Here is a 25,403-nt window from a genome sequence, read left to right as displayed (position 1 = left end):
AAAAATCATTATTGACATAAAAGTGCATGAGAAACTCCAGTACAAAAAAGTAAACATCAGAAGGCTTAGAAGACTAGGGTGACATGTGTCATTCCTTGTCGAGGAATTGGTGAGGGTCCCCAGGATGAGGTGAGAGATGAGAGATCAGCCTCTTAGAAGGCTGATTTATTATTTTACGATATGATATGATATTATATTAAAAGAAATTATATACTAAAACTATACTAAAGAAAGAGAAAGGAGACATCAGAAGGCTAAAACAAGAATGAATAATAAAAACCCATGACTGACCAGAGTCTGGACACAGCTGGACTGGGATTGATCATTAAACAAAACCAATTCACATGAAACCAATCAAATAATGACCACATTCCAAAGCAGCCAAACACAGGAGAAGCAATCAGATAATTATTGTTTTAATTCTTTTCCAAGGCTTTCCAGCTTACCAGGAGAAGAAATCCTGGCGCAGGGATTTTTCAGAGAAGACACTGGTGACAATTCCCGACTCAGGAGCAGAGCAGGGTGCTCTGGATGAACTGGCAGAGGCAGGGGACGCTGCTGTGGCCCAGGTGTCCCCCGGGGCTGGCCCGAGGCAGCCGGCCTGTCACCAGGAGCCGCACGTAGCACGCGCTGAAGATCACCAGGAGCTGCTGGGCCATGGCCTGCAGGGAGCAAGGGAGCTGCCAGAGCACTGTTAACCATGCCCCACAGGTGATTTGGTGTGGGGTAACTGAGATGAGCGATGGGAAATGACCCTGGCTCATCCCAGGCTGCAGGGGCTCAGGGAGGAGCACTGGCTGCTCTCTGCTTCCCCTTTAGCTTGGGCTTTTGTCTTAGCCCAGACCCTGCTGGCTTCAAACCAGCCACTGCTTTAAAACGTGGAATTCAGGTTTATAAGTGTGGAATTCAGGTTTTTAGGGTTCCCTCCTCCTCATGGCTTCAAACCAACCACTGGTTGTAAACCTGGCTTCAAACCAGCCACTGGTTTAAAACGTGGAACTCAGGTTTAAAAATGTGGAATTCAGGTTTTTCAGGGTTCCCTCCTCCTCATGGCTTCAAACCAACCACTGGTTGTAAACCTGGCTTCAAACCAGCCACTGGTTTAAAACGTGGAATTCAGGTTTACAAGTGTGGAATTCAAGTTTACAAATATGGAATTCAGAATTTTCAGGGTTCCCTCCTCCTCCTGGCTTCAAACCAGCCACTGGTTTGAAACTGGCTTCAAACCAGCCACTGGTTTTAAACCAACCATGGTTTAAAATGTGGAATTCACGTTTATAAATATGGAATTCAGGTTTTTCAGGGTTTCCTCCTCCTGGCTTCAAACTTGTCACTGGTTTTAAACCAGCCACTGGTTTAAAATGTGGAATTCAGGTTTATAAATGTGGAATTCAGGTTTTTCAGGGTTTCCTCCTCCTCATGGCTTCAAACCAACCACTGGTTGTAAACCTGGCTTCAAATCAGCCACTGGTTTTAAACCAGCCATTGGTTTACAATGTTGAATTCAGGTTTACAAGTGTGGCGTTCAAGTTTACAAGTGTGGAATTCAGAATTTTCAGGGTTTCCTCCTCCTCCTGGCTTCAAACCTGTCACTGGTTTCAAACCAGCCATGGTTTAAAATGTGGAATTCAGGTTTTTCAGGGTTCCCTCCTCCTTCTGGGTTCAAACCAGCCACTGGTTTAAAATGTGGAATTCAGGTTTACAAATGTGGAATTCAGGTTTTTCAGGGTTTCCTCCTCCTCCTGGCTTCAAACCAGCCACTGGTTTTAAACCAGCCATGGTTTAAAACGTGGAATTCAGGTTTATAAATATGGAATTCAGGTTTTTCAGGGTTTCCTCCTCATGGCTTCAAACTTGTCACTGGTTTTAAACCAGCCATTGGTTTAAAATATGGAATTCAGGTTTTTCAGGGTTTTCTCTCCTCATGGCTTCAAACCAACCGCTGGTTGTAAACCTGGCTTCAAACCAGCCACTGGTTTTAAACCAGCCATTGGTTTAAAATGTGGAATTCAGGTTCACAAATGTGGAATTCAAGTTTACAAGTGTGGAATTCAGAATTTTCAGGGTTTCCTCCTCCTCCTGTCCTCAAACCAGCCACCGGTTTGAAACTGGCTTCAAACCAGGCACTGGGCTGTTCTATTTGGTCCGGGCTGTCCTGAGCACCCTGAGGGCATCACCTGCCTCAGCTCTGCTCCCTGGGAGCCCATGCCAGCATCCTCAGGGATGGCAGGGGAGGCATGGAGAGATTCCTTCCTTAAGCAGCCCCTCCCAGCTGTGCTTTGTGCACTTCAGCCCCCAGCACTGCCTCCAGGCCCTGGCAGCCCACATCACTCACCTGCAGGGGACACAGGTAAGGGACACTGGGGACACCTGGGCACACGGGCAGCTCCTGCCCCGAGCCCTGGGTTTGCTGGGGTGGAGGTGGGCAAGGACAGAGACCTGGCCCAGGTCCCCTTGTGGCCACAGTGCTGGCACTCTGTCCCCACAGGGGTGACACCAAGCTGGCCTGCAGGTGGCCCTGGGGACCTGCCCACTCTGTCCCTGCCTCCTCGGGCTTGTTTTGGCCTGTAGACAGCCAGAGAGCCTCATCCTGCAGGGATGTCACCTGTACTGAATTCACTTAGAGACAGCGACAGGAAAACTGCAAAATAAATCCAAATCATCCCTTTGGTAGCTCCGTGCTGAGCAGGAATCAGGGCACATTTGTTGCTCAGAGTGGCACAAGGCTTTGAAGGCACTTTCCATGGAGGAGACAAAGGCTGGGCTCATCCATGGCTCAGCTCAGCCTGGGCAGGGGCATCAGGTCCCTGGGGAGAGGTTTTCTTCCAAACAGGACCTTTGGGAGCAGCAAGGAAAAGCCCAATCCATGAATTCCTCAAGGATTATCCCCAGCTGCTCAGACAGCTTTGCATTCAGGTTTACAAACATGGAATTCAGGTTCTTAAGGGTTTCCTCCTCCTCCTCCTGGCAGCACCAGGACTGGAGAAGGTCTGTGTGGGCTTCCAGGTGCTTCTGCTGGAGAAAAAGGTGAGGTCCCCCATGGCTGGGATGAGTTTTGGAGCTGAGATGCCTCGGGGGTGATTTGGTGCCTCTATAAAAGGGATATTTCTCCTTACCTGGGGTGGACCCTCGGGGATGAGGTGCAGGAGCTCACTGCAGGTCACAGGATCCTTATTCAGGGTCACCCCTCTGGATAAAAGAGGGGATTCTTCACATGGAGCCTCCTCCTCCACCCCCAGCTCGGGCTGAGCTGCCACATCCATGACCACACAGAGCTTGTTCAGCCTGTGCCTCAAGCCTGCCTGGAAGAGAAGGAGATTTTGGGGCTCTCCAAAGGCAGGCAGCAGTGCTGTCCTGTGGAGAGCCTTTACAGGGCACCATTTGTCCTTGCATGGTTTTTATTCCTGGATTTTCCCACCCCAGGCAGCAGTGGTGTCCTGAGCACAGCCTTTACAGGGCACCATTTTTCCGTGCATGGATTTAAATCCTAGGATTTCCCACCCCAGGCAGCAATGGTGTCTTGAGGACAGAGTTTAAAAGGTACAAATTTCTCTTTGTTTTGCACATTTTTCACTCCTGGGGTTTCCCATGCCATGGGCTGTGCCCAGCACTTGGAGCTGGGTGTCCCTGGCATGGCCTGGCTGCCCTCAGCTGCCAGTGGCTGCTCTCAGCACCACAGACACAGCCTGGCATGGAGAATCCTGTCTTTAAAACCAGAGTTCTCTCATCCCCTGTGTGAATCCAGGAACTGCTGCCCACCCCTGAGCTGCAGCTTTCAGGGAGATGAGCAGCCTGGAGATTTCAGAGGGCTCTCACCCCTCACCATACAAAAGCAGTTCAGTGGATATTTACACACCCACAGAGAGCAAAACATTTTCTGAAGGCCAAGAGGACAAAATGTTTATATAATTAACTGAATGCAGCAATTCCTGCTCCTCCAGGCTATCCCACTTTTTCCAGGAGGACAGCTCAAGGTGGCAGCTGTTCAAAGGTGTGCCACGTGCTTCCAAAATTTGCCTTTCATTCCTGATGACTTTCCATCATTAAAGCTGCACTGTTAATTACCCAGACACACATATTCCACAGGGTCTGGACAAATTCCTGCTGAACTGGGCAGGGACAGGTGCACCTTATTCACCTTCCAGTCTGCCCAGCTCCCAGTGCACAGCAGGGCACTCCAACACTCCTTTGTCCTTGCCCAGCTCCATCCCAGGCCAAAACAAGCCCGAGGAGGCAGGGACAGAGTGGGCAGGTCCCCAGGGCCACCTGCAGGCCAGCTTGGTGTCACCCCTGTGGGGACAGAGTGCCAGCACTGTGGCCACAAGGGGACCTGGGCCAGGTCTCTGTCCTTGCCCACCTCCACCCCAGCAAACCCAGGGCTCGGGGCAGGAGCTGCCCGTGTGCCCAGGTGTCCCCAGTGTCCCTTACCTGTGTCCCCTGCAGGTGAGTGATGTGGGCTGCCAGGGCCTGGAGGCAGTGCTGGGGGCTGAAGTGCACAAAGCACAGCTGGGAGGGGCTGCTTAAGGAAGGAATCTCTCCATGCCTCCCCTGCCATCCCTGAGGATGCTGGCATGGGCTCCCAGGGAGCAGAGCTGAGGCAGGTGATGCCCTCAGGGTGCTCAGGACAGCCAGGACCAAATAGCAGTGCCTGGTTTGAAGCCAGTTTCAAACCGGTGGCTGGTTTGAGGACAGGAGGAGGAGGAAACCCTGAAAATTCTGAATTCCACATTTGTAAACTTGAATTCCACATTTGTGAACCTGAATTCCACATTTTAAACCAATGGCTGGTTTGCAACCAGTGGCTGGTTTGAAGCCATGAGGAGAGAAAACCCTGAAAAACCTGAATTCTATATTTGTAAACCTGAATTCCACATTTTAAACCAGTGGCTGGTTTAAAACCAGTGGCTGGTTTGAGGACAGGAGGAGGAGTAAACCCTGAAGATTCTGAATTCCACACTTGTAAACTTGAATTCCACATTTGTGAACCTGAATTCCACATTTTAAACCAATGGCTGGTTTAAAACCAGTGGCTGGTTTGAAGCCAGGTTTACAACCAGCGGTTGGTTTGAAGCCATGAGGAGAGAAAACCCTGAAAAACCTGAATTCCACACTTGTAAACCTGAATTCCACATTTAAACCAATGGCTGGTTTAAAACCAGTGGCTGGTTTGAAGCCATGAGGAAGAGGAAACCCTGAAAAACCTGAATTCCACACTTGTAAACCTGAATTCCACGTTTTAAAGCAGTGGCTGGTTTGAAGCCAGCAGGGTGTGGGCTAAAAGCCCAAGCTAAAGGGGAAGCAGAGAGCAGCCAGTGCTCCTCCCTCAGCCCCTGCAGCCTGGGATGAGCCAGGGTCATTTCCCATCACTCATCTCAGTGGCCCCACACCCTCAGCTGCCCTAAACCCCTTCCTGCTGCCTCACTTTGTTTCTAGGGATTCACTCCACTGATTTTTTACAAAATTGCCCATTCTCAGTGCTGCTCTGAGGACACTTCTGAGAAGAGTTTTCCAAGAGCAGGGTGTTGGGGATGTGAGTCCTGCCAGCTCTGAGGCAGCCAGAGCTCTGTGCTTGTGCATCTGCCAGCAGCACAGGGATGCAGGAAAAATATAAAATCCAGAGGTTTAAAATGGATCTGACATTGGAGCAGACAGAGCCATTGTAAATCTCTGGGTTATTTGCTGCTCTCAGGCAGTTTTGGGACAGGTAGGTCAAGGTGAAGGCTCCCTGGATTAGTCCTCTAATGGACTATGATGGCCTGAAAAAATGTGGGATTCGGGTTTACAAATGTGGGATTCAGGTTTGCAAATGTAGGATTCAGGTTTACAAATGTGGGATTCAGGTTTACAAATGTGGGATTCAGGTTACAAATGTGGGATTCAGGTTTACAAATGTAGGATTCAGGTTTGCAAATGTGGGATTCAAGTTTACAAATGTGGGATTCAGGTTTGCAAATGTAGAATTCAGGTTTGCAAATGTGGAATTCAGGTTTATAAATGTGGAATTCAGGTTTACAAATGTGGAATTCAGGTTTTTCAGGGTTTCCTCTCCTCCTGAATGACTGTGCCCTCCTGCAGTGTTCCCAGTCCCCTTCCCTGCTTCACCCTGGCTTCTCTCTCCATTTGTATTTCAAGCCTCTCTCTGTGTCTCTCTCACCTTCCTTTAACACCTTCATGGAGCCTTAAAACTCTCTTCATTCCCCTAAATCCCTGTCTAGTGAAGAAAAATAATCTCTGAAAAGGAGCAAATGAGCCCAAGGATGGGGATTTTGTTTTTCTCCATGTTAAGAGTTTTTGGGAGACTGTTTGGTTTTCTCCCTCTTGTTTTTTTTAGCAGTTTTTGTTTGGGTTTTTTTGGGTTTTTGTGTTTTGTTTTGTTTTGGTTTGGGGTTTTTTTTTGCCATAGGAACTTTGCTATCCCTCTGCCTATAGGCAGAACCATCAGTGTCACATCATTATAACACATTTTTAGGAATAATTGTCTGCCCTAATGAATCCCACTTCAATCATTTAGACTCATTATTTCCAATCACCTTTGGGCACATCTCAATCCCTACTTACAGGAGAAATAAAAACATCCCAATTCCTCTCCCATAGGAGACAAAGAAGATCCTAGGAATGCCACCCTCTGGATCACAGCATCAACAATAATTGATGTTGTGATAAATTGATACAGATCATTGATACAATTGATAAATGTCTCCAGCAAGAGGGATCTGACCAATTATCCCTCCTGACCAATTCCCACCAAGGATACTTGTAGGATGTTGTGTGGCCCGTCCAGGACATCTGTTATCCCCAGGATTATGCTGTGTTTGAGAAAGATTTCATTGACAGCTGCCAGCCTCACATCTGTGTTCACGTTTAGCTGTTAAAGAATGCAAGGAAAAATAACACAATCCACAGCAAAAGTCTACAAAGTGCAGCTGGATAATCCAAAATACTGCAATTCTGAAAGGAGAACAGTGGGATTGATTTCCAGTGTCATGTTCTCCCTTCCATCCCCCAGCAATCTCCTTTCCTGAACATCTGTGAACCCCCACATTTGCCTGGTTTCCTCTAGGAAGAATCATTTGCTCCAAATCCCCCTCTGGATTTTGAATCAAGACTTTCCAATATTATTCTTCAACCAAATAAATGGTGCCAGTGATGCCAGAGGCAGCAGGGAATGCCAGGAGGAATCATCAGGAGCAGGGCAGGAGCCAGAGCTGCTGTGGGAGCACAATCCACCCTCTGCAAGGGTTGGTCTGCAGGGTGACCCTGCTGTGGCTTCTCAGTGCTCAAAGAAGCTCCAGGAGAGCTGGAGAGGGACTGGGGACAAGGGATGGCTTTGTTGCTGTTTGGCACAAGGAGAAGCTGGGCTGGAGGGGAGGGATTGTCCAGTCTGGGCTGCCTGGGAAGGTCCTGCCAGGAGCAGCCACCAAGGCACGAGTGGGTTTTAAGGTTTGGGTTTTCCCAACAGGTTGTTTGGCTGGACATTGAGGGACTGACATCCATGCCCAGCCTGGAGACAGGAAAGAAAAGCTCCAGGGAGAGCTCAGAGCCCTTGCAGGGCCTAAAGGGGCTCCAGGAGAGCTGGAGAGGGACTGGGGACAAGGGATGGAGGGACAGGACCCAGGGAATGGCTCCCACTGCCAGAGGGCAGGGCTGGATGGGATATTGGGAATTAGGAATTGTTCCCTGTGAGGGTGGGCAGGCCCTGGCACAGGTGCCCAGAGCAGCTGGGGCTGCCCCTGGATCCCTGGCAGTGCCCAAGGCCAGGCTGGACAGGGCTGGGAGCACCTGGGACAGTGGGAGGTGTCCCTGCCATGGCTGGGGTGGCACTGGATGGGCTTTAAGGTGCCTTTTAACCCAAACCAGGCTGGGACTCTCTAACCCTCTGATCTCCAGCAGCAGGAGCTCTGAGCCAGCCTGAGCAGCTCCAACACTTCCCTTTCAAGCATTCCATCCCCTCCCTTGGCTGCAGAACATCCCTTGCCTTCCCTGAGTGCTGTAAAATCATTCCCTCTTCCCTGGATCATTGTTTTCTCTGCCTGCAGCCAGGGAATGCCCCAGCAGGAAGAATCCTGCTCCCCTCTCTCCACATTCCCTCTCCTGGAGCCTCCTCTCACCTTCCTCTGGTGCCCATCAATGACCAGGATCACCAGGACAGTGAGAGCCAGGGCCACCAGTGTCACCAGCACGCCAGCCCCCCAGGAGTGGCCCAGGGAACACAGCTGGAGGGTGGAGTAAAGGTTTGTCCAGAGAGAGATGTAGAATACCTGGGGAAAAACAGAGAGGCTGGTGAGAGTCACAAACCCATGAAAGTGAGAAAAGTCACAGGAAGAAGGAAATAACAGTCCCTTCTCCCTTATAAATTAGGTCCCACGAGATTTTTTCACAGGGTGAGAAAGGACAAAAGTTCTTTCCAATAATAAATAGAGGAAAGAAAGGATTGGAAGGACTGAGTGAGCCCTAGTTTATTTTAAAAAATCACCACTCACCAAAGACAAAGAGTGAATTATTTATGATGATTCATCCCTAGGAAGGATTTCAACTGAGTTCTTCCATTTAGATGAGGAATGCACTCACTGAGGCATATTGATAATAATTCTCAGAGTGCCTGGATTTAGAAAGTTCCTATTTCAAGGTGGTGCAGAGACCACTCCATTACAGTAATGCTCAACCAGGGGGCACTGACACAGGGCTAAAGGGGTGGGTTAAAGGCAGGGCAAACTGGATTCCTTCACCTCATAGAGCATGGATTTGGGCAGGAGATTGCCTAGGAGCAGGTCTGACATATAGGGCACGGCCTCATCTCATAATGACAAAACTCAGGTGCACCAAACCCCTCAAAACTGATCACTGAACATTCACAGTATCAGTGAAAGGAGAAGGTTTGCATAATGGCTATTCAAAAAATTTAAAAAAAGGAATTAAATATTTGGATTTGATCACACCCTCAGCACACTGCAATGCACCAGCCTCACAGCAGATGCTCATGGTTGGGTCTCTGGAGAAGTTTCTTTCACCAGAAGAAGATAAAACCAAAAGTTGACTGATTCATTGGTCTAAATTAGCATGAGGACCAGAATGCCTTCAGATCTTTAAAATCAAGTTCTAAACCAAACCTGCTGTACGTGCTGTCACCTCAGCAAGTGCTGGTCACCCATGGACAGCCTGGGTAGAGACAAGACACGAGACTTTGGTGGGACTCCACCAACAGGGTGGAGAGAGAGCCCTGCCCTCCATCTGCAGCAATTCTGTGAGCTGGAATGTCAGAATTCAGGACATCCCTCTGCCTGTCCTGCATTGCTCCAGCCCCTGCCAGGGGGCTCAGAGACCCTGGCACAGAGCCCAAGTCACACCTGTGCCTTTGATTATGACCCATGGAAAAAATTACCAACCTTATATGAGGATCTGCAAGCCACAACAGTTTAAGTAGAATAATAGTTAGTTTGTTGCAGGGTGAAAAATTGATTTTTGGGGGTTTTTAGAATGGGGGTTCAGGAGGCAAGATGGGGGGATCTGGGCATGTCCAGCCTTTCTCCTTCTTCTTCTTGGCCTCCACCTTCTGCTGTGATGGTGGCACTTTTGAATTGGTTTAAGGCAGAAGCTCACTGTCTAACACAGGTGATAGGTATTGGGAAGTTATTGTAAATAATGTACACGTAGGTTGTAGTATAAAAAGATAACACTACCCTGGGGGCAGGCAGAGTGCCTGGACTGTCCTGCTGAATGGACCTCGACAGGCCAGAGAAAGAATTTTATAGATAAGAAACAATAAACAACCTTGAGAATGAGAATAGAGGAGTTCTGACTCCTCCTTCGACTGCTGGGCTGGGAAAAGAGAATTTCTAATGCATCTTGGGGTCATCCTGACCAGCAGAAGTCCCGAGATTGGAATTGCCAAGAGAACCCACCAGGAATGTGTCAGAACTGGGATTTGTTGCCCAGCCCAGCCCAGCCCCGCTCCCTCCCTGGGCACAAGAACCCTGGTGCCAGGCTGGGCAGGGTGCAGTGCCCTCACCATGGCCATGGCAATCTGGCAGCCCCTGGAGCTGTAGAACAGGTACCGCCTCCCTTGGGGGCTCAGCACACCCTCCTGGATCAGCCTCCTCCATGGATCAATGGGCACCTGCAGGAACAAACACAGAACCACAGCCAGCCTCCAGCCTGGGCTCCAGCCCCAGCAGAGCCAGCTGGGCAAAGCTCGTGGGTGCTGTGGCTCAATAAAGGAGGATGTTGTGCAAGAGCCTGAGATGAGGGATGGGGGACATCAGGCAGCTCTTCAAAATGCTGCTTATTGTATTTTACAGCTCTTCAAAATGCTGTTTATTGTATACAAAATGCTGTTTATTATATTACAGCTCTTCAAAATGCTGCTTATTGTATACAAAGTGCTGTTTATTGTATACAAAATGCTGTTTATTGTATATTACAGCTCTTCAAAATGCTGTTTATTGTATACAAAATGCTGTTTATTGTATATTACAGCTCTTCAAAATTCTGCTTATTGTATACAAAATGCCATTTATTGTATACAAAATGCTGTTTACTGTGTATTACAGCTTTCCAAGAAGCTGTTTATTATATACAAAATGCTGTTTATTGTATATTACAACTCTTCAAAATGCTGCTTACTGTATATTACAGCTCTTCAAAATGCTGTTTATTGTATATTACAGCTCTTCAAAATGCTGTTTATTGTATACAAAATGCTGTTTATTGTATACAAAATGCTGTTTATTGTATATTACAGCTCTTCAAAATGCTGTTTATTGTATACAAAATGCTGTTTATTGTATATTACAGCTCTTCAAAATGCTGTTTATGGTATACAAAATGCTGTTTATTGTATATTACAGCTCTTCAAAATGCTGTTTATTGTATACAAAATGCTGTTTATTGTATACAAAATGCTGTTTATTGTATATTACAGCTCTGCAAAATGCTGTTTATTGTATACAAAATGTTGTTTATTGTATATTACAGCTCTTCAAAATGCTGCTTATTGTATTTTACAGCTCTTCAAAATGCTGCTTATTGTATACAAAATGCTGTTTATTGTATACAGAATGCTGTTTATTGTATATCACAGCTCTTCAAAATGCTGTTTATTGTATACAAAATGCCATTTATTGTATACAAAATGCTGTTTATTGTATATTACAGCTCTTCAAAATGCTGCTTATTATATACAAAATGCTGCTTATTGTATATTACAGCTCTTCAAAATGCTGCTTATTGTATACAAAATGCTGCTTATTGTATATTACAGCTCTTCAAAATGCTGCTTATTGTATACAAAGTGCTGTTTATTGTATACAAAATGTTGTTTATTGTATATTACAGCTTTCCAAGAAGCTGTTTATTATATACAAAATGCTGTTTATTGTATATTACAGCTCTTCAAAATGCTGCTTATTGTATACAAAATGCTGTTTACTGTATATTACAGCTTTCCAAGAGGCTGTTTATTATATACAGAATGGTGTTTATTGTATATTACAACTCTTCAAAATGCTGCTTATTGTATATTACAGCTGTTCAAAGGGCTGTTTACTATATACAAAATGCTGTTTATTGTATATTACAGCTCTTCAAAATGCTGTTTATTGTATACAAAATGCCATTTATTGTATACAAAATGCTGTTTACTGTATATTACAGCTTTCCAAGAAGCTGTTTATTATATACAAAATGCTGTTTGTTGTATATTACAACTCTTCAAAATGCTGCTTATTGTATATTACAGCTGTTCAAAAGGCTGTTTACTATATACAAAATGCTGCTTACTGTATATTACAGCTCTTCAAAATGCTGTTTACTGTATATTACAGCCTTCAAAATGCTGTTTATTGTACAGAAGATGTTACAGCAGCCATGGGTGGTGGGTAACAGAGCCACGCCTAAAGCTGCCAGCTACAGCTATAGGAAAACCTGAAGCCCCTTTAGTTCTGAATTAAAATCACATTTTATATTATATGTTATATTTATATTATATTTATTTATACTTTAATATAAAGAAAATTATATATTAGAAAAAGATATATATTATATAAAGAAAATGATAAATATTTTTCTTTGCTGAGCATCTTAATACATAATAACCAATCATCATCATATACAACACCTTTACTATTGCCTATAGCCTATCACAACTATCATGACCATATTGCAGTCATTACTATCCAACCACATGAGTTAGTATGGTACAGTTTAAGCTTAAAGTTGTTTTTCTGTTTTCCTGCAGTGGAAAATTCTTAAACCTTTTTTCTGTGGCAGCAGCCCTCTGGCCACAGAGAGAAACACAACTTTCCCAGGCCTTTCTGGGGAAGGCTGTGAGAAGATCAGAGAAAAGAATGAGAAACAATTCTCATCTTAACCTGCTGCACCTGTTGTTGTGCACATGTGGAATGTGTTATGGAGATTTGTTTACCCAAGGGTGGTTTCTTAATTGGCCACTGGTGATGGTGTTTGGATTGGAGGAGCAATTGGGTCCAGGTGTATCATACCTGTCTATAAAAGCAATGGTTTCTTAATAATGATATATATAATAAAGAGATTGATCAGCCTGCTGTGAATCATGGCATCAATGCTAATTATTACCCAGCTGGGGGGCACTGTAATGACATTTTTCTACCTGCCACATCAGCATGTTTGTTTGCCTGTGGTATCCTCTGCTTTTCCTAAGACCTATTTCTGCTTGGAAAAAACATCTTTTTTGTTTGTGGTCAACATATCCTTTGGTCTAGTCATAAAACCTCCTTCCAGCTCAACTTAACCTTTGCTTTTTTTAGTTGATCACTAAGACTGGCTCAGCAATCCTCAATTTAGACATCTGTTATTCTTCTATATCAAAACTTGCTCCCATCTCTATTCTGCTCTCAGGTTCTACATTCAGAGATCTTTCTGCCAAGCACACATAGCTGTGAAATTTTCTTGTCAAACTTTCATCTTTCCCAACAATGCAGAACACATTTTATGGTGCAAAAAAAAAAAAAAAAAAAAAGGATCCATCCCAGTTTATTCCTCACATCCCCTTTTATAGGGTTTTTTAGGAACATCCCCTGTCTACCCCCAATTGGTCAGTAACAAGTTGTTATTCTGTGTGGGTTGGTCACTCCAACCCTCGGTGTCTACGTGCAGGAAAAGTTCTTTGTGAGAGATAGTTTTCATTTTTCTATCTAACAGAGTAAACACAGTTTATACATGTGGCTAACGTTTATCACAGCCCTAGAGCTCTTTCTCAGGGAAAGCAGGTTGTTTTCCACAGTCCTAGAGCTCTTTCTTAGGGAAAACAAGTTGTTTTTCACTGCTGCAGGACTCTGTTCTCACCAAGAGCTGTCAGCTTTCTCATGGCTTGTTGGCTCAAGTCAGGATTTGGTTTGTAGGCCTTGGGCCTGCTGTTTCACTGTGAGAAATGAATTTATAGAAAATTTTTTAAGTTTTATAGAAGGTTTACATAATGCACACTGCAACCCATAGTATAAATTCTGTGTCTAAATTTTTCTACAAATTCATTTCTCACATTTCTCTACAACTCCTCCTGGGGCACTGCAACCCAAATGTGTGTCCCAGAGCTGCCTCCCACAGGGAGCACCTCCAATCCCACCCACAGAGCTGCCACAGACCCAAAATTGTGTTCCTGCCTCAGCTGCAGTGAGTAAAACCTGCCTGGGAAGAGTAGGGACAGTCACAAGGGAGGAAAATGCCTTTTTGTGATGAAGGACAAGACAAGTCAGATGTCCCAGGGATGTTCTGCCCCATCAGAGTGAATTTTAAGCAAAATTCACTCCAAACTACCTTCAAAGAGTTTCTTCACGGAGATTTAAGCCAAGTTCATCCCAGTTGACTCCAGCCCACGGGGAATTGAGTGAAGTTGGGCTGAAACAAGCAACTTTCAAACCAAAAAAAACCCCAAAGCCATCTGGGCTGTGGGTGTAAATGCAAATTATGCAAATCCAGCTGGAATTAACTCCCAGGGGTGCTCACCTGGATGCCAAGGGACTGCAGTTTGTCAGCACAAAGGTCCATGTCAAAGGAGGAGCTGGGGCAGGTGTTGTCCATGCTGAGCACCAGCAGCACCTGGCCTTGATGGGGTTCTGCAAGAGCCCAAAAGAGCCATGAGCACAGCACTGGGGGGTTCTGCAAGAGCCCAAAAGAGCCATGAGCACAGCACTGGGGGGGTTCTGTAAGAGCCCAGAAGAGCCATGAGCACAGCACTGCAAGAGGGGTTCTGCAAGAGCCATGAGCACAGCACTGCTGGGGTTTTATCCCAAAGCCAGGCAGCACCTGGCAAAGGGGAGCCTGAGAACACAAACCACCCTGGTGTGGCTTAAACTGATCTAAAATCTCCTCCTTGGCCATTGCTAAGGAGCTCTGCAAGCAGCCTGAGACCCCCTGGAAGGAAACAGGAGTGAGCAGCCAGAGATATAATGAGATAACAGATGCTCTGATCTGCAGCACAACCATGTCCTGACTGGAAGTGTGGAGGTGAAACAGCAGGCCAAAGGCCTACCAACCAAATCCTGACTCAAGCAACTTGTTTTCCACAGTCTTAGAGCTCTTTCTCGGGGAAAACGAGTTGTTTTGTGAGCTGGAATTGCCAAGAGAACCCACCAGAAATTGTGTTAGAACCAGGAATTGTGCCCTGCTCTCCCCCCAGGCACAAGAACCCAGTGCCAGGCTGGGCAGCCTGTGGTGCCCTCACCATGGCCATCTGGAAGCCCTTGGAGCTGTAGAAAAACCAGTTTTGGCTTTCTCAAAAACCAGTTTTGGCTTTCTGATGGCTTCTGTTGGCTCAAGTCAGGATTTGGTCCATAGAACTTTGGCCTGCTGTTTCACCACCACATGGAAGGACAGTGGGCTCAGGCTGCTTGGTGGTGCTGAGGCTCACTGCTCTCTTGGAGACCCCCACCACCATAAAAACCAATTTGAGCCATGAATTCAAGTGTTTTCCAGCAATCCCTTTGCTTGGGAATGTGGCAGGGCTGCCCTGGAGCACCCCAGACCCTCCAGGAGCGTGGCTCTGCTCAAGGCTCTTCCAGTGTCAGCTCGGGCCAGGATCACAGATGGATCCCAGACTCAAGTCAGGAGCCTAAAGAGTGTGAGGACAGCCTGTCCTAGATTTGAGGAGCAGCACAGGAGAGCTGTGATCTCCAGGCAGCCCATCTGGCACCCACCTAGAGCTTACACAAGCTGTGCTACAGAGACAGGAAGAGTTTGGGCCTAAGGAAGTGGCTGGTTCAGCTGAGATCCTGCTTCACTGAAAGGTTTCACTGAAATTTCCTTCCCCTTTGCAGCTCCAGGGTCAGCCATGTGTCCCTGGGCTGCTCCTGGGGTCATTTAGAGCAAAAATTGGCCCTGCTGGAGGGTGTGGGGGCTGTGAGTGACCAAACATCCATGGCTCTGCCTGAGGGCTCCAAACCCTGTCCAGCCTGGCCTTGGGCACTGCCAGGGATCCAGGGGCAGCCCCAGCTGCTCTGGGCACCCTGTGCCAGGGCCTGCCCACCCTCACAGGGGAAATGTCCTTCCTAATCTCCAATCTTTTCAGTTTGAAGCCATTCCCTGTGTCCTGGCACTCCAGGCCCTTGGACAGTCTCTCTCCATCTTTCCTGTCAGGCCCTGCAAGGCCACACTGAGGTGCCCCCAAAGCTTCTCCTGTGCAGGTGAACAATCCCAGCTGTGCCAGCCTCTCCTCCCAGCAGAGCTGCTCCATCCCCTGATCCCCCTGGTGCCTCCTCTGGATCTCTGCAGCAGCTCCAGCTCCTGCCTGTGCTGGGCCAGGGCTGGGGCAGCTCTGCAGGTGGGGTCTCACCTGAGCACAGGGCACAGGGCACAATCCCCCCTGCCCTGCTTGCCTCAGCACAGGTCAAGTTTCCCAAAGGTTTCTCAGCTTCAGAGGCCAAGAGGAGAGGCCTTGCAGGGGCTGTTTTTCTATAGGTTGATTTGTTCATTCCTGCATATCAGGCATTAAAAAAAACACCCCAAAGTATCTCCATCCCCTTCCCAAAGTGCTGAAACATCCACAGTGTTTTGGTACCTTCACAAGTGAGATGCTGTTAAAGAGCATCTTTGGTAAAATCTGTCAGTGGTTATTTTAAGGACACTGAGCTCAGATCTGCCTCTCCCTTTAGCAATGAGCTGCTCCCTTACCTGGCACCCACTGCAGGGCTCCTTCTTTGAGATCACTCTTGCTGTACAGGAGGGAGGATCTATTTTTCTCATTTCCACCAGTCTGGCTTTTCTGGGCCATGCTGAAGGTGTGTCTCCTTGAAGGATTCTGTGTTTTCTGGTCAGAAATTCAGCATTTCTCTCTCTAATTCAGCATTTCTGTCTCTCCCTGCTGGGAAACACCAAGCAGCCCCACAGCAGCTGAGTGGGGAGCAGACTGTGAAACCCTCACTCCCACTGCTGCCTTCCTGGCCATCCTGCTTCCCATGAGCCACGAGGCATTTTTTAGCCCTGAAAAGAGAAAAAGAACATCCCAAATCTTGCAGAGACAGCAAATAAAGGATAACAACAGAGAGTCTGCTCCTGGGGGATGTCAGCACCTGGTGTTGGCCAGTGTGAGCTCAGTACACACTGCCTCACTTTTTATGGTTGGTTTTTGTTAAGAGGTGGAAAAGTTATCCTTAAATATTCCTTAAATTATCCTGACATCCATCAGCATTCACATTTTGCAAGCAATTAGCAAGGAACAGTCAGGGTTTCTCCTTGCCAAACCTCTTTGCCATCACCTCCAGAATGAGCTGGAGCTGGTGGAAATGCCCCTCCCTGGAAGTGACATTTCTGCTCAGTGACACGGGGACAGATCCTCACCACAGGATGGGAGAAGTGCAGATGAGGCAGAAAAATGCATCTGCTGAAGGCAGAGACAAGCAGGAGCTCCCACCCACAGCAGGGAAGCCTTTGAGGGTCTCTGCTTTCCCTTCTCCTCTGCTTTCCTTGCCCATCTCCTCTCTTTTCTCTCTCCTCTCTTTTCTTTGTTCTTCATCTCTTCTTTCCCTTCCCTTCTCATCTCTTTTCCTTTTCCCTCTCCTGTCTTTTCCCTCTCCTCTCTTTTCCTTGTCCTTCACCTCTGCTTTCCCTTCCTTTCTCCTCTGCTTTTCCTTCCCTTTTCCTCTGCTCTCCTCTCTTTTCCTTTTCCTTCTCCTCTCTTTTTCTTGTCCTTCACCTCTGCTTTCCCTTCCCCTCTCCCCTCTTTCTCCTCTCCTCTACTTTCCTTTCCCCTCTCCTCTCCTCAGGGAAATTCTCCCAGCAGCAGGCACAGTGCCCAAGGTTTTCCAGGTGTATTTTCCCTGCTGACACAGCTCTCTAACCTCCTGCCAGCACCTGTGGGTGGCTGTTAAATGCTTGGAAGACTCTGGAGTTTACTTTTCAATTACCTTCCACTCCAGCTCTCCAAAACCACCACTTACTTTTTAACCTCTGCTCAAACCAGGAGCCTGTTGCTGTCTCCTGGTAGCAGGAGGATTGGGAGGATCCCTCACAGATCTCACCCACTCTCCTTCCAAAGGGGATTGTTTTGTTTCTGACCTTTTTTTCTGTTGGTTGTGGCTGTATTTACTCCCTTGCACAAAGTCAGCACAGTCTCTGGTTGAAGAATGTCAGAAAGGAAACAGAGGCAAGAGAAACAACATGGAAAAAAAACCATGGAAACACAGGGGGAAAACATGGAAACACAGGGGAAAAAACATGGAAATACAGGGGAAAAAACGCATGGAAACACAGGAGAAAAACACATGGAAACACAGGGAAAAAACACATGGAAACACAGGGGAAAAACATGGAAACACAGGGGAAAAAACATGAAAATACAGGGGAAAAACATGGAAACACAGGGGAAAAACATGGAAACACAGGGAAAAAAAACATGGAAACACAGGGGAAAACACATGGAAACACAGGGGGAAAACACATGGAAACACGGGGAAAAACATGGAAATATAGGGAAAAACCCCACGGAAACACAGGGGAAAAACACATGGAAACACAGGGGAAAAACACATGGAAACATAAGGGAAAAAAACATGGAAACACAGGGGAAAAAAACACATGGAAATACAGGAGGAAAACATGGAAACACAGGGGAAAAATACATGGAAATACAAGGGAAAAAAACCCAAAAGAGCTGAAAACTCCCTTAAAAAGCTGAAACTTAAAGGATCCTAAAGGATCTGAACTTAAAGCATCCCTGAAAACTTCAAGGATCCAGGCAGGGAGTGTGTGCACACAGGATGGGCACAGCCCCTGCTCTTCACCTGCACAGGTGAGGGAGGTTCCCTGGGCACAGTTCTGCCATGGGGATCGTGGGCACCACGTGTCACAGGGCACATCCCAGCACCAAAAGGTGCATTCAGACTGGGTTTTCTCACTCCTTTCCTTCTTTTGCCATCCAGCAGAAGGGAGTGTAAAATCAAGACCGAAAAGCCCACAGAAGAGAGAAGCAAAGAGGACACTAAAGAAAAACTAATTAAAAACTGAAGAAAAACCTGATTAGAACCAACCACCCCTTTGATGCTGCTGGCACATCTATTTGGAGATGGAGAGAGAGGCTCTCAGGCTCTCTGGCTCAGATGATGAGAATTTGGGGCCTCTGGAGGACAGTCCCCAGGAGGTGACAGTGAAGGTGCAGCAGCCCAGCCGTGCCCAGGAGGGAAATGCTGGGAGCTCCTCAGCCAAAGCAGCTTTGCTTTGGCCTCTCAGTGCAGCACAGTTTGGCTCTATTGCCTTTCCCTGCAGAACAGCCCATTTGGGAATTGGGTCCCCCCAAAGCTGCCTCTGATCCCTCCTGAGGCACCTCGAGGGTGGCCTCTCCTCTCCTGCACTCCCAGGCTCTGTGTTCTCTACATTTCTTCTTTTTCTTTATGCAATGTCAACATCCCTCTGGTCAATTCACTTCCTTCTTTTTTGGACACTTCCAAGCCCTCACTAAACAGCAGAGAAACACCCAGCAGGTCCTTCTGCCTCATCCCCAGAGCAGCCAGCAGAGCCTTACCTGGTGCTGGGAGTGCAGCTCAGCCTCCTCCTCCTCCTCCTCCTCCCTGTCCTTTAGGTGCCACTGTCCCACTCTGCAGTGCACAGGTGCCACACGGTGCCACCCCCAAGCAGGAAGGTGCCAGCCTGTGCTGGATGAGGCCCCTGTGTCCCCTGTGCCTCCTGGAGCAGGGATTACCCAGGCCTGTGCCCCTGGCTCCCTCTCCTCACCCTGAGCTGCACGCAGGGACTTGCAAAATCTCCCTGGTGCATGTGACTGCCCCTGGGCTGGTTCAGAGATGTGGGTTTAACCCTCTGTGCTTCCTCAGAAGTGTTCCCACGCCGAAGGCACAGCCACAGGGGGAGCTTCTCCTCCTCACCTTCAGCAGAGTGGGGGTCCAGAGCTGAAGCTGAAGCCTGAGGAAGGTGAGGAGCTGAAGAGTGGCACAGACAGGAGGCTCCCCCCTTCCTCCTCCTCCTCCTCCTCCTCCTCGATCAGCCAGGCAGGATTCAGGAACTACAAATCCCACAGTTACACCACATCAGTTCCTGTGAATGCTTCAAGACAAGGCTGGAGACATCAGAAGAGGCAAACACAGATCTCAAGGCTGTCTGTTCATCAAAGGGTCATGGAAAGCACTCAGGAACAGGGATGACAGCAGGGCAGGAGCTGTAGCCCTCCCCAAACCAGGCTGTGCTGATGTGGAGCAAGTTTCCCCTCCAGCAGCTCCAGAAGAAAAGCAGGAGGCTCAGGCACAGTCAGATAGATCCTCCACAGTGTTGCACATGCTGGAGTTGTTTGCTTGACAATGCTGAGACACCACGAAAACCAAACTCCTCAGCCTGGGAATTGTGGTGTCAGAGCTGCCCAAAAGCTGCAGGATCCATGGAGGGTTGGAACAAAGCAAATCCAGGGGTGGATGGTTGAAAGAAAAGGAAAAATCAGCTCTTGCAGTGTCTGTGTGCACTTCCTGGAGAAAAGGCTGCTCTTCTGGAGGGATGGGTTCTGCAGCCCTGCCTGCTCCAGAGCTGTGAGTTCATCCCATCACGTGGCTCCACAGGCAACAACTCCAAAGCCACTCACCCTCGTGGGATCCTGTTCCACTGGAAACTACCAACACCATCCAGGCACTGGGAAAAATCCCATAAATCTGTCACCAGCTCAAGGCCCAGCTCCAATCCCCACCCAAGACAGGGCCATGGGAAGCTTTGAGTTCTTTTGCAAACGCTCCTCATCAAAAGTTTTGGCTCTGTTTGCTCCTCACCCACACAGAGATGCTGACAGGGAACACCAGAAGCACGAGCACTGCCAGCTCTCTGCAGGAAAAGGCTCCAGGCAAATCCCTGTGGGACAATAACTTGAAAGCACTGAGGATAATGACCTGCAGAACAGCCCCTGTGCCCCTCACATCAGCACATGGAAATACAGGGGAAAAAAACCCAAAAGGGCTGAAAACTCCCTTAAAAAGCTGAAACTTAAAGGATCCTAAAGGATCTGAACTTAAAGCATCCCTGAAAACTTCAGGGATCCAAGCAGGGAGTGTGTGCACACAGGATGGGCACAGCCCCTGCTCTGTGCACAGCACTGCAAGGTGCTGATGCCAACACCTTTTGTGTCTTTGTTTGGCAAGACACAAAAGGTCTCAGCATCAGCACCTCCAGCAGCAAACTCCTGCTCACTCCAGAGGAGTGCTGGGATCATCAGAGGCTGGAATGCCAGCCTGGTTTGGGTTGGAAGGACCTTAAATCCCATCTGATTCCACCCTTCCACCAGCCCAGGCTGCTCCCAGCCTGGCCTTGCCCTCCCTTTACCACATCTGCTGCCTCTGGGGGTCCCCCCAGGCCATTTTCCCAAATTCCTGCAGTGCTGTGGTGCAGCTGCTCATGGATTGCTCCCAGCTGATGTATTTGATTTCACCTTTCTCAGTTACTCCTCCCTGCAGGGAGGCTCAGGCTATTGGTTTCAGATCATTTCTCCCACCCATCAAGATCATTTGGAGTTGTGATTCAGTGCTCTGTACAGTTTGTATCTCTTCCCAGCTTGGTGCCCTGGACTTACATTGTACTCCCTGTTCCACCTGCTGCATTAATGAATATATTACAGGGAGACTGATTGCAGGGAAATGAAAAAATCTGCTTTTTTAAGATAGAAATTTGAGGACTGTCCCAGGCTGACAGTGCCCACCCACCCTCCCAGCCTCAGGAATAACCTCACCCTTCATCACATCCTTCATGTCATTTCTGAGGTCACTCTCCAGCACCAATTTGGTGTCTCACTGCTTTAAATAACCAGACACACACATTTAGTCTGCTTTTGCCTATTCTGACCATGTTCTCTCTGTATTTACTCCATACTTTGATAAACTGAGCTCCTTTGCAGTGTTTGGAATCCACATCCTGTGATTCCAGCTTTTTTGACCACAATCTGCATGTGGTTGCAGTTTTTCTCCACGTCAGCCTTGTTTGGACTGTGCACACTGCAGCCAACACTGGCACATCTCATTTTCTTTTGATGAAACTGCATTTTCAGGGCAGAACTGTGCCATCTTTTTCCTATTTTTTTTTCCCTAGTGAGCCTTAATTAGGAGAACAAAGTTGTTGAAAGCCTTGTCTTGCCCTTCTCCTCCCTTCCTGCACACAAAGTCCTTTCACTCTGCCTCGTTGAATTTTTTTGTCAGCAAAGCTGACAGATTGACAGTCATTAAATATAAAAATTTATTTCACACTACCCATAAATTACAAGTTTCAAATGAAGAATGACACTTGCTTAAGGCACTGAGTGTGGTTCTTATCTTTTTTTTTTCCTACTTCTGCCTTCTTCTTATGAAGACTTAAAGTATTATTCTTTTTACTATGGTAATGCAAAAACCTCTTTTCTTGAATCTCAAATTAAAAGAGGCAAAGCTTGCTATGTGCCTGGGATAATGATTCAGCTATTGATCCAGAAGATGCTTTATTAGATTATTTTGAGGCAGACGAATGTAATTTAATACCAATTTATTTTCTATTCCTATGCTAGTCCAAGATACAATCTTTTCTGCATGAAATTAGCACTTTCTCCTTTCAACCTCAAAGAAACATTACACTGTTCTCCTTCCTTGGATTACTTTGGGAAAACTTTTTCAGCAGAACATTGATCTGGAGGGTTCTCAATGTTATTTTTTTTTAAGACTTTAAAGCCAAGACCTCAGCTGGGACCAGCAGGTTCTTGCCTTGTCTCTCCCATTATGCATTAATGCAAGAGCTAGCCAAGAGAGATAAAGGGAGAAGAGATTCCAGAGGAGGAAAACAGAGGCAAAGAGGGGAAACAGAGCAGGTTTAATGTGGGCAGAGAGAAGGGAGAGGAGCTGCATTATGTTTACACAGTCACCTGTCACCTCCAGGAGAACCTGCAGGGTGGTCCTGCCCCACAGCAGCAGGACAGCCCTGGGATAGCCCATCCTGCTGCTCACACCTCCCTCGAGCTGCCCCACAGACCAGGAACTGCTGCAGTTACCAAATTCTGCCTGCTCTGGGGTCAGCTGGGCTCCAGGGTGGCAGAAAACAGCAGGAGCCCAAAGCTGGGGATGGCAGGAAAGGGATGGAGAGACTGCCAGCAGCTCACTGGGCTGGATCTGCCATTAAAACAGCTCCAGATTGAATAAAGATCATCAGGAACTGTGCACTGACCTCACAAAAGCAGAAAAATGAGAAATTTAAGGTTGCCAAATGTGGACTTGCCCCCTGGAATACCCTGATGTTGCCATCCAGCACATCCAGCCTGGCAGCTCCAGGCAGAGAGGGGAAGGGCTCCTGGACCTTCAGAGCAGGAAAATGTAGGGTCCTCCCCTGCTTCTGAAAGTGCCCAAATGCAGCTGCCAGGGGAGCCCCTGCTAAAGCACTGCCAGCCAGAATTGCTGCCCCACTGATGAGAGCTCTCTGGACTGCAGATCTGGGATTAGAGGTGATTTCCTTCCTTTATTTCATAGGATCCCAATATCACAGAATATCCTGTGCTGGAAGGGACCCCAAAGATCATCAAATCCAGGTCCTGTCCCTGCCCAGCCCCTGTCCCAGCAACCCCAGCCTGGGCATCCCTGGCAGCGCTGCCCAAAGGCTCCTGGAGCTCTGGCAGCCTCGGGGCCGTGCCCATTCCCTGGGGAGCCTGGGCAGTGCCAGCACCCTCTGGGGGAAGAACCTTGCCCTGAGCTCAGCCTGAGCTGCCCTGGCCCAGCCCCAGCCGTGCCCTGGCTCCTGTCCCTGGCCCAGAGCAGAGATGGGAGCTGCCCCTCGGGAGGAGCTGCAGCCCCGGGGAGCTCTGCCCTCACTCTGCTCCAGCTGAACAACCCCAGAGCCCTCAGCTGCTCCTCACAGCCCCTGCAGACCCTTCCCCATCCCTGTGCCCCTCCTTTGGATGCTCTCTCACACTGCAGTGCCCCCAGGAGCAGGAGCCAGGTGGTATTTCCAGGGATGGGAGCCCAAATCAAGGCAATCTCACAGTGGTGTGTGGGCCCAAAGCAGCTTCTGCTCTTTCTGTGGTACATGAGCAGGCTGTGGCTCAGTCCTGAGGGATTGTCACAGACCCCCAGAGTGGTTTGGGTTGGAAGGAACCTCCAGAGATCACCCTCTCTTCTCTCTGCCTGCAGGGACTCCTCCCACTATCCCAGGCTGCTCCAAGCCCCGTCCAGCCTGGCCCTGCACACTTCAGGGATGGAGCAGCCACACTTCCCTGGGGAGAGGAGCAGCAGGAAGAGTTCAGATACAGATCTGTTCTAACAGCTGCTGTGGGCTTCACTCCTACTCCTCCAACTTCCTGCAAAATGCCCCAAAAATCAGATTTCAGGGGCAAGAAGCAGCATGTCCCACTCCAAACCCCTGTCAGGACTGTTCCTGCAGAGCATTTCCCTGGCACAGCCTGGCTTGGGCACACAGAGCATCACAGGGCAAGATGAAGGAATTTCAAATGGAAATAAAATCTCTGCACTGCACAAACCAAGGCAGCCTTCCTGGAGAGCAATAATTGGAAATGCTTCCTTCAGTACAAAGTTGGAGTCACTCTCAACAGTTAAATTTCAGGGAAGTATTACAGAAAATTATTATTCTTGTAAGACATTAACACTCCTGCATGTTCTAAAGGGAGCTTCTTCACAGCACATTTGCCAAGGAGATATAATCATGGAGGATTTTTTCCCCTTTTTCTCCTACTTCTGTTCTAAAGAAGGATAAAAGTCCTCATTAACCAAGGGAAACTTATGAACCAATATGAAAAAGTGGAGCACACACTTCATTTTTTCTGGACAGAGTCTCAGTCTGCTACTGATAAGAGAGGGAATGAAATTGCTAATTACAGCCTGGAGCAAGGAGGGCTTTGAGGAGTGTCCTGCTGGAGCCTGAGCACCTGCTCTCAACAGGGAGAAATGTCTCATCTCCAAAGGACACAGTGAAATTACCATGGCTGCAACCTTTTTATGAGGCCATAACACCTCTCCACATAACAGCACATGGATTAAAACTGCTTTGATCCTGTTCTGCTTGCACCCACCTGGCTTCTCCCCCAGCCTGGCACATTTGACTTTGCAAGAAGCTTTTGTTTCAATTTTACAACCCGTTTAATAGCTTCAATTCCTGAAGAGATCTTTCCAGGAGTACAGTGCACTACCATAAAATATGACAAGAGGGGACCCCAGAGCTGTCTGCTCCTGCCTGCAGGACTCACATCTACATCCACCCTGCTTTTTTCCCTCCCTATCACAATTCCAGAGGTCCAAGAGGCTTTGCAATGCCTCACTGAGGAGCTGTGGAAATCAAGATGTTCTGTCTGAGGAACACAACAGCATCCATGAGGCTCCTTGCAAAGATCCCAACCTGCACAACTCCTGGGCCAGATCAGGGACATGCTGAGGTCCCTTTTCCACAAAAAGCCTGGAATTTGAACTCAACAAAAAAGCAAAGCTGCATTTAATATTCTGCTGGTAAGAGGAAGAAGCCACTGAGACATGAAACCTCTTGATTATTTGTGTGTATCTTTGAATAAAGAGCTGGGAAGCAAGGCAGACAGCCCTAGAACTCTTCTTTCCCTCTGTCCCCAGGCACAGGATGCTGCAGGATTCAGGATGACCTTGGTATAAACACGCAGTGACCAGCACTGGACCCAGGGAAGGGTAATTACTGTGCAGCACCTGGCTATCAAACTATTCCAATGAACTGGCACCATTTTATTTCCCCTAATGGTCACAAGAACATTTGTTCCTGAAGGTTTTCAGAATGATCTGGCAGGTAAAGCATCAGACTGGAGCCAAGAGGAGGAGCTCTGTAATGAGTTTTAACTTACCTGCTGTGACCTTCACATATTGGCTGTCTCTCTCAAACTTTCTTTTATCAATACTTGATGGTCACTCTGCAGAGTCCAGACTTCCAAGGTGCCCAGCAAGACCTGCCAGCATTCCCAGACCAAGTCAGCAGGA

General features: G+C 47.8%; 1 protein-coding gene across 6 annotated transcripts; it reads right to left on the bottom strand.

Annotated features, from left to right (window-relative positions):
* Positions 1 to 400: 400 nt before the first annotated feature.
* On the bottom strand, positions 401 to 25,403 carry TMEM268 (transmembrane protein 268). 6 transcript variants are annotated; one of them, XM_054646140.2, is made up of 10 exons: positions 25,271 to 25,358; positions 18,983 to 20,304; positions 16,138 to 16,446; positions 13,975 to 14,084; positions 10,007 to 10,114; positions 8,109 to 8,258; positions 6,755 to 6,865; positions 4,429 to 4,506; positions 3,117 to 3,302; positions 401 to 662 (listed from the first exon to the last, which is right to left on the bottom strand). In XM_054646140.2, the coding sequence occupies exons 3-10, from the start codon at positions 16,235 to 16,237 to the stop codon at positions 507 to 509; spliced, it is 999 nt and encodes a 332-aa protein (XP_054502115.1). In that variant the 5' UTR covers positions 16,238 to 16,446; positions 18,983 to 20,304; positions 25,271 to 25,358; the 3' UTR covers positions 401 to 506. The 6 variants fall into 6 exon arrangements, with proteins under 6 accessions (XP_054502115.1, XP_077045190.1, XP_077045188.1 ...); XM_077189075.1 differs by lacking the exon at positions 401 to 662 and having other exon boundaries at positions 809 to 3,302; positions 18,983 to 19,835; positions 25,271 to 25,403; XM_077189073.1 differs by lacking the exon at positions 401 to 662 and having other exon boundaries at positions 809 to 3,302.

Source organism: Agelaius phoeniceus, chromosome 21 (assembly GCF_051311805.1).
Source record: "Agelaius phoeniceus isolate bAgePho1 chromosome 21, bAgePho1.hap1, whole genome shotgun sequence".
NCBI classification, from domain to species: domain Eukaryota; kingdom Metazoa; phylum Chordata; class Aves; order Passeriformes; family Icteridae; genus Agelaius; species Agelaius phoeniceus.
This window is presented reverse-complemented; position numbering and strand designations above follow the sequence as displayed.

Coding starts and splice junctions, on each gene's coding strand:
- TMEM268 (XM_077189075.1), bottom strand. CDS start 16,237: ATGGCCCAGAAAAGCCAGACTGGTGGAAATGAGAAAAATAGATCCTCC. Junction 8,259..10,006: donor GCCAGATTGCCATGGCCATG/GTGAGGGCACTG, acceptor GTTTTTCCCCAG/GTATTCTACATCTCTCTCTG. Junction 4,507..6,754: donor GGCCACACAACATCCTACAA/GTATCCTTGGTG, acceptor AGCCCCTCCCAG/CTGTGCTTTGTGCACTTCAG.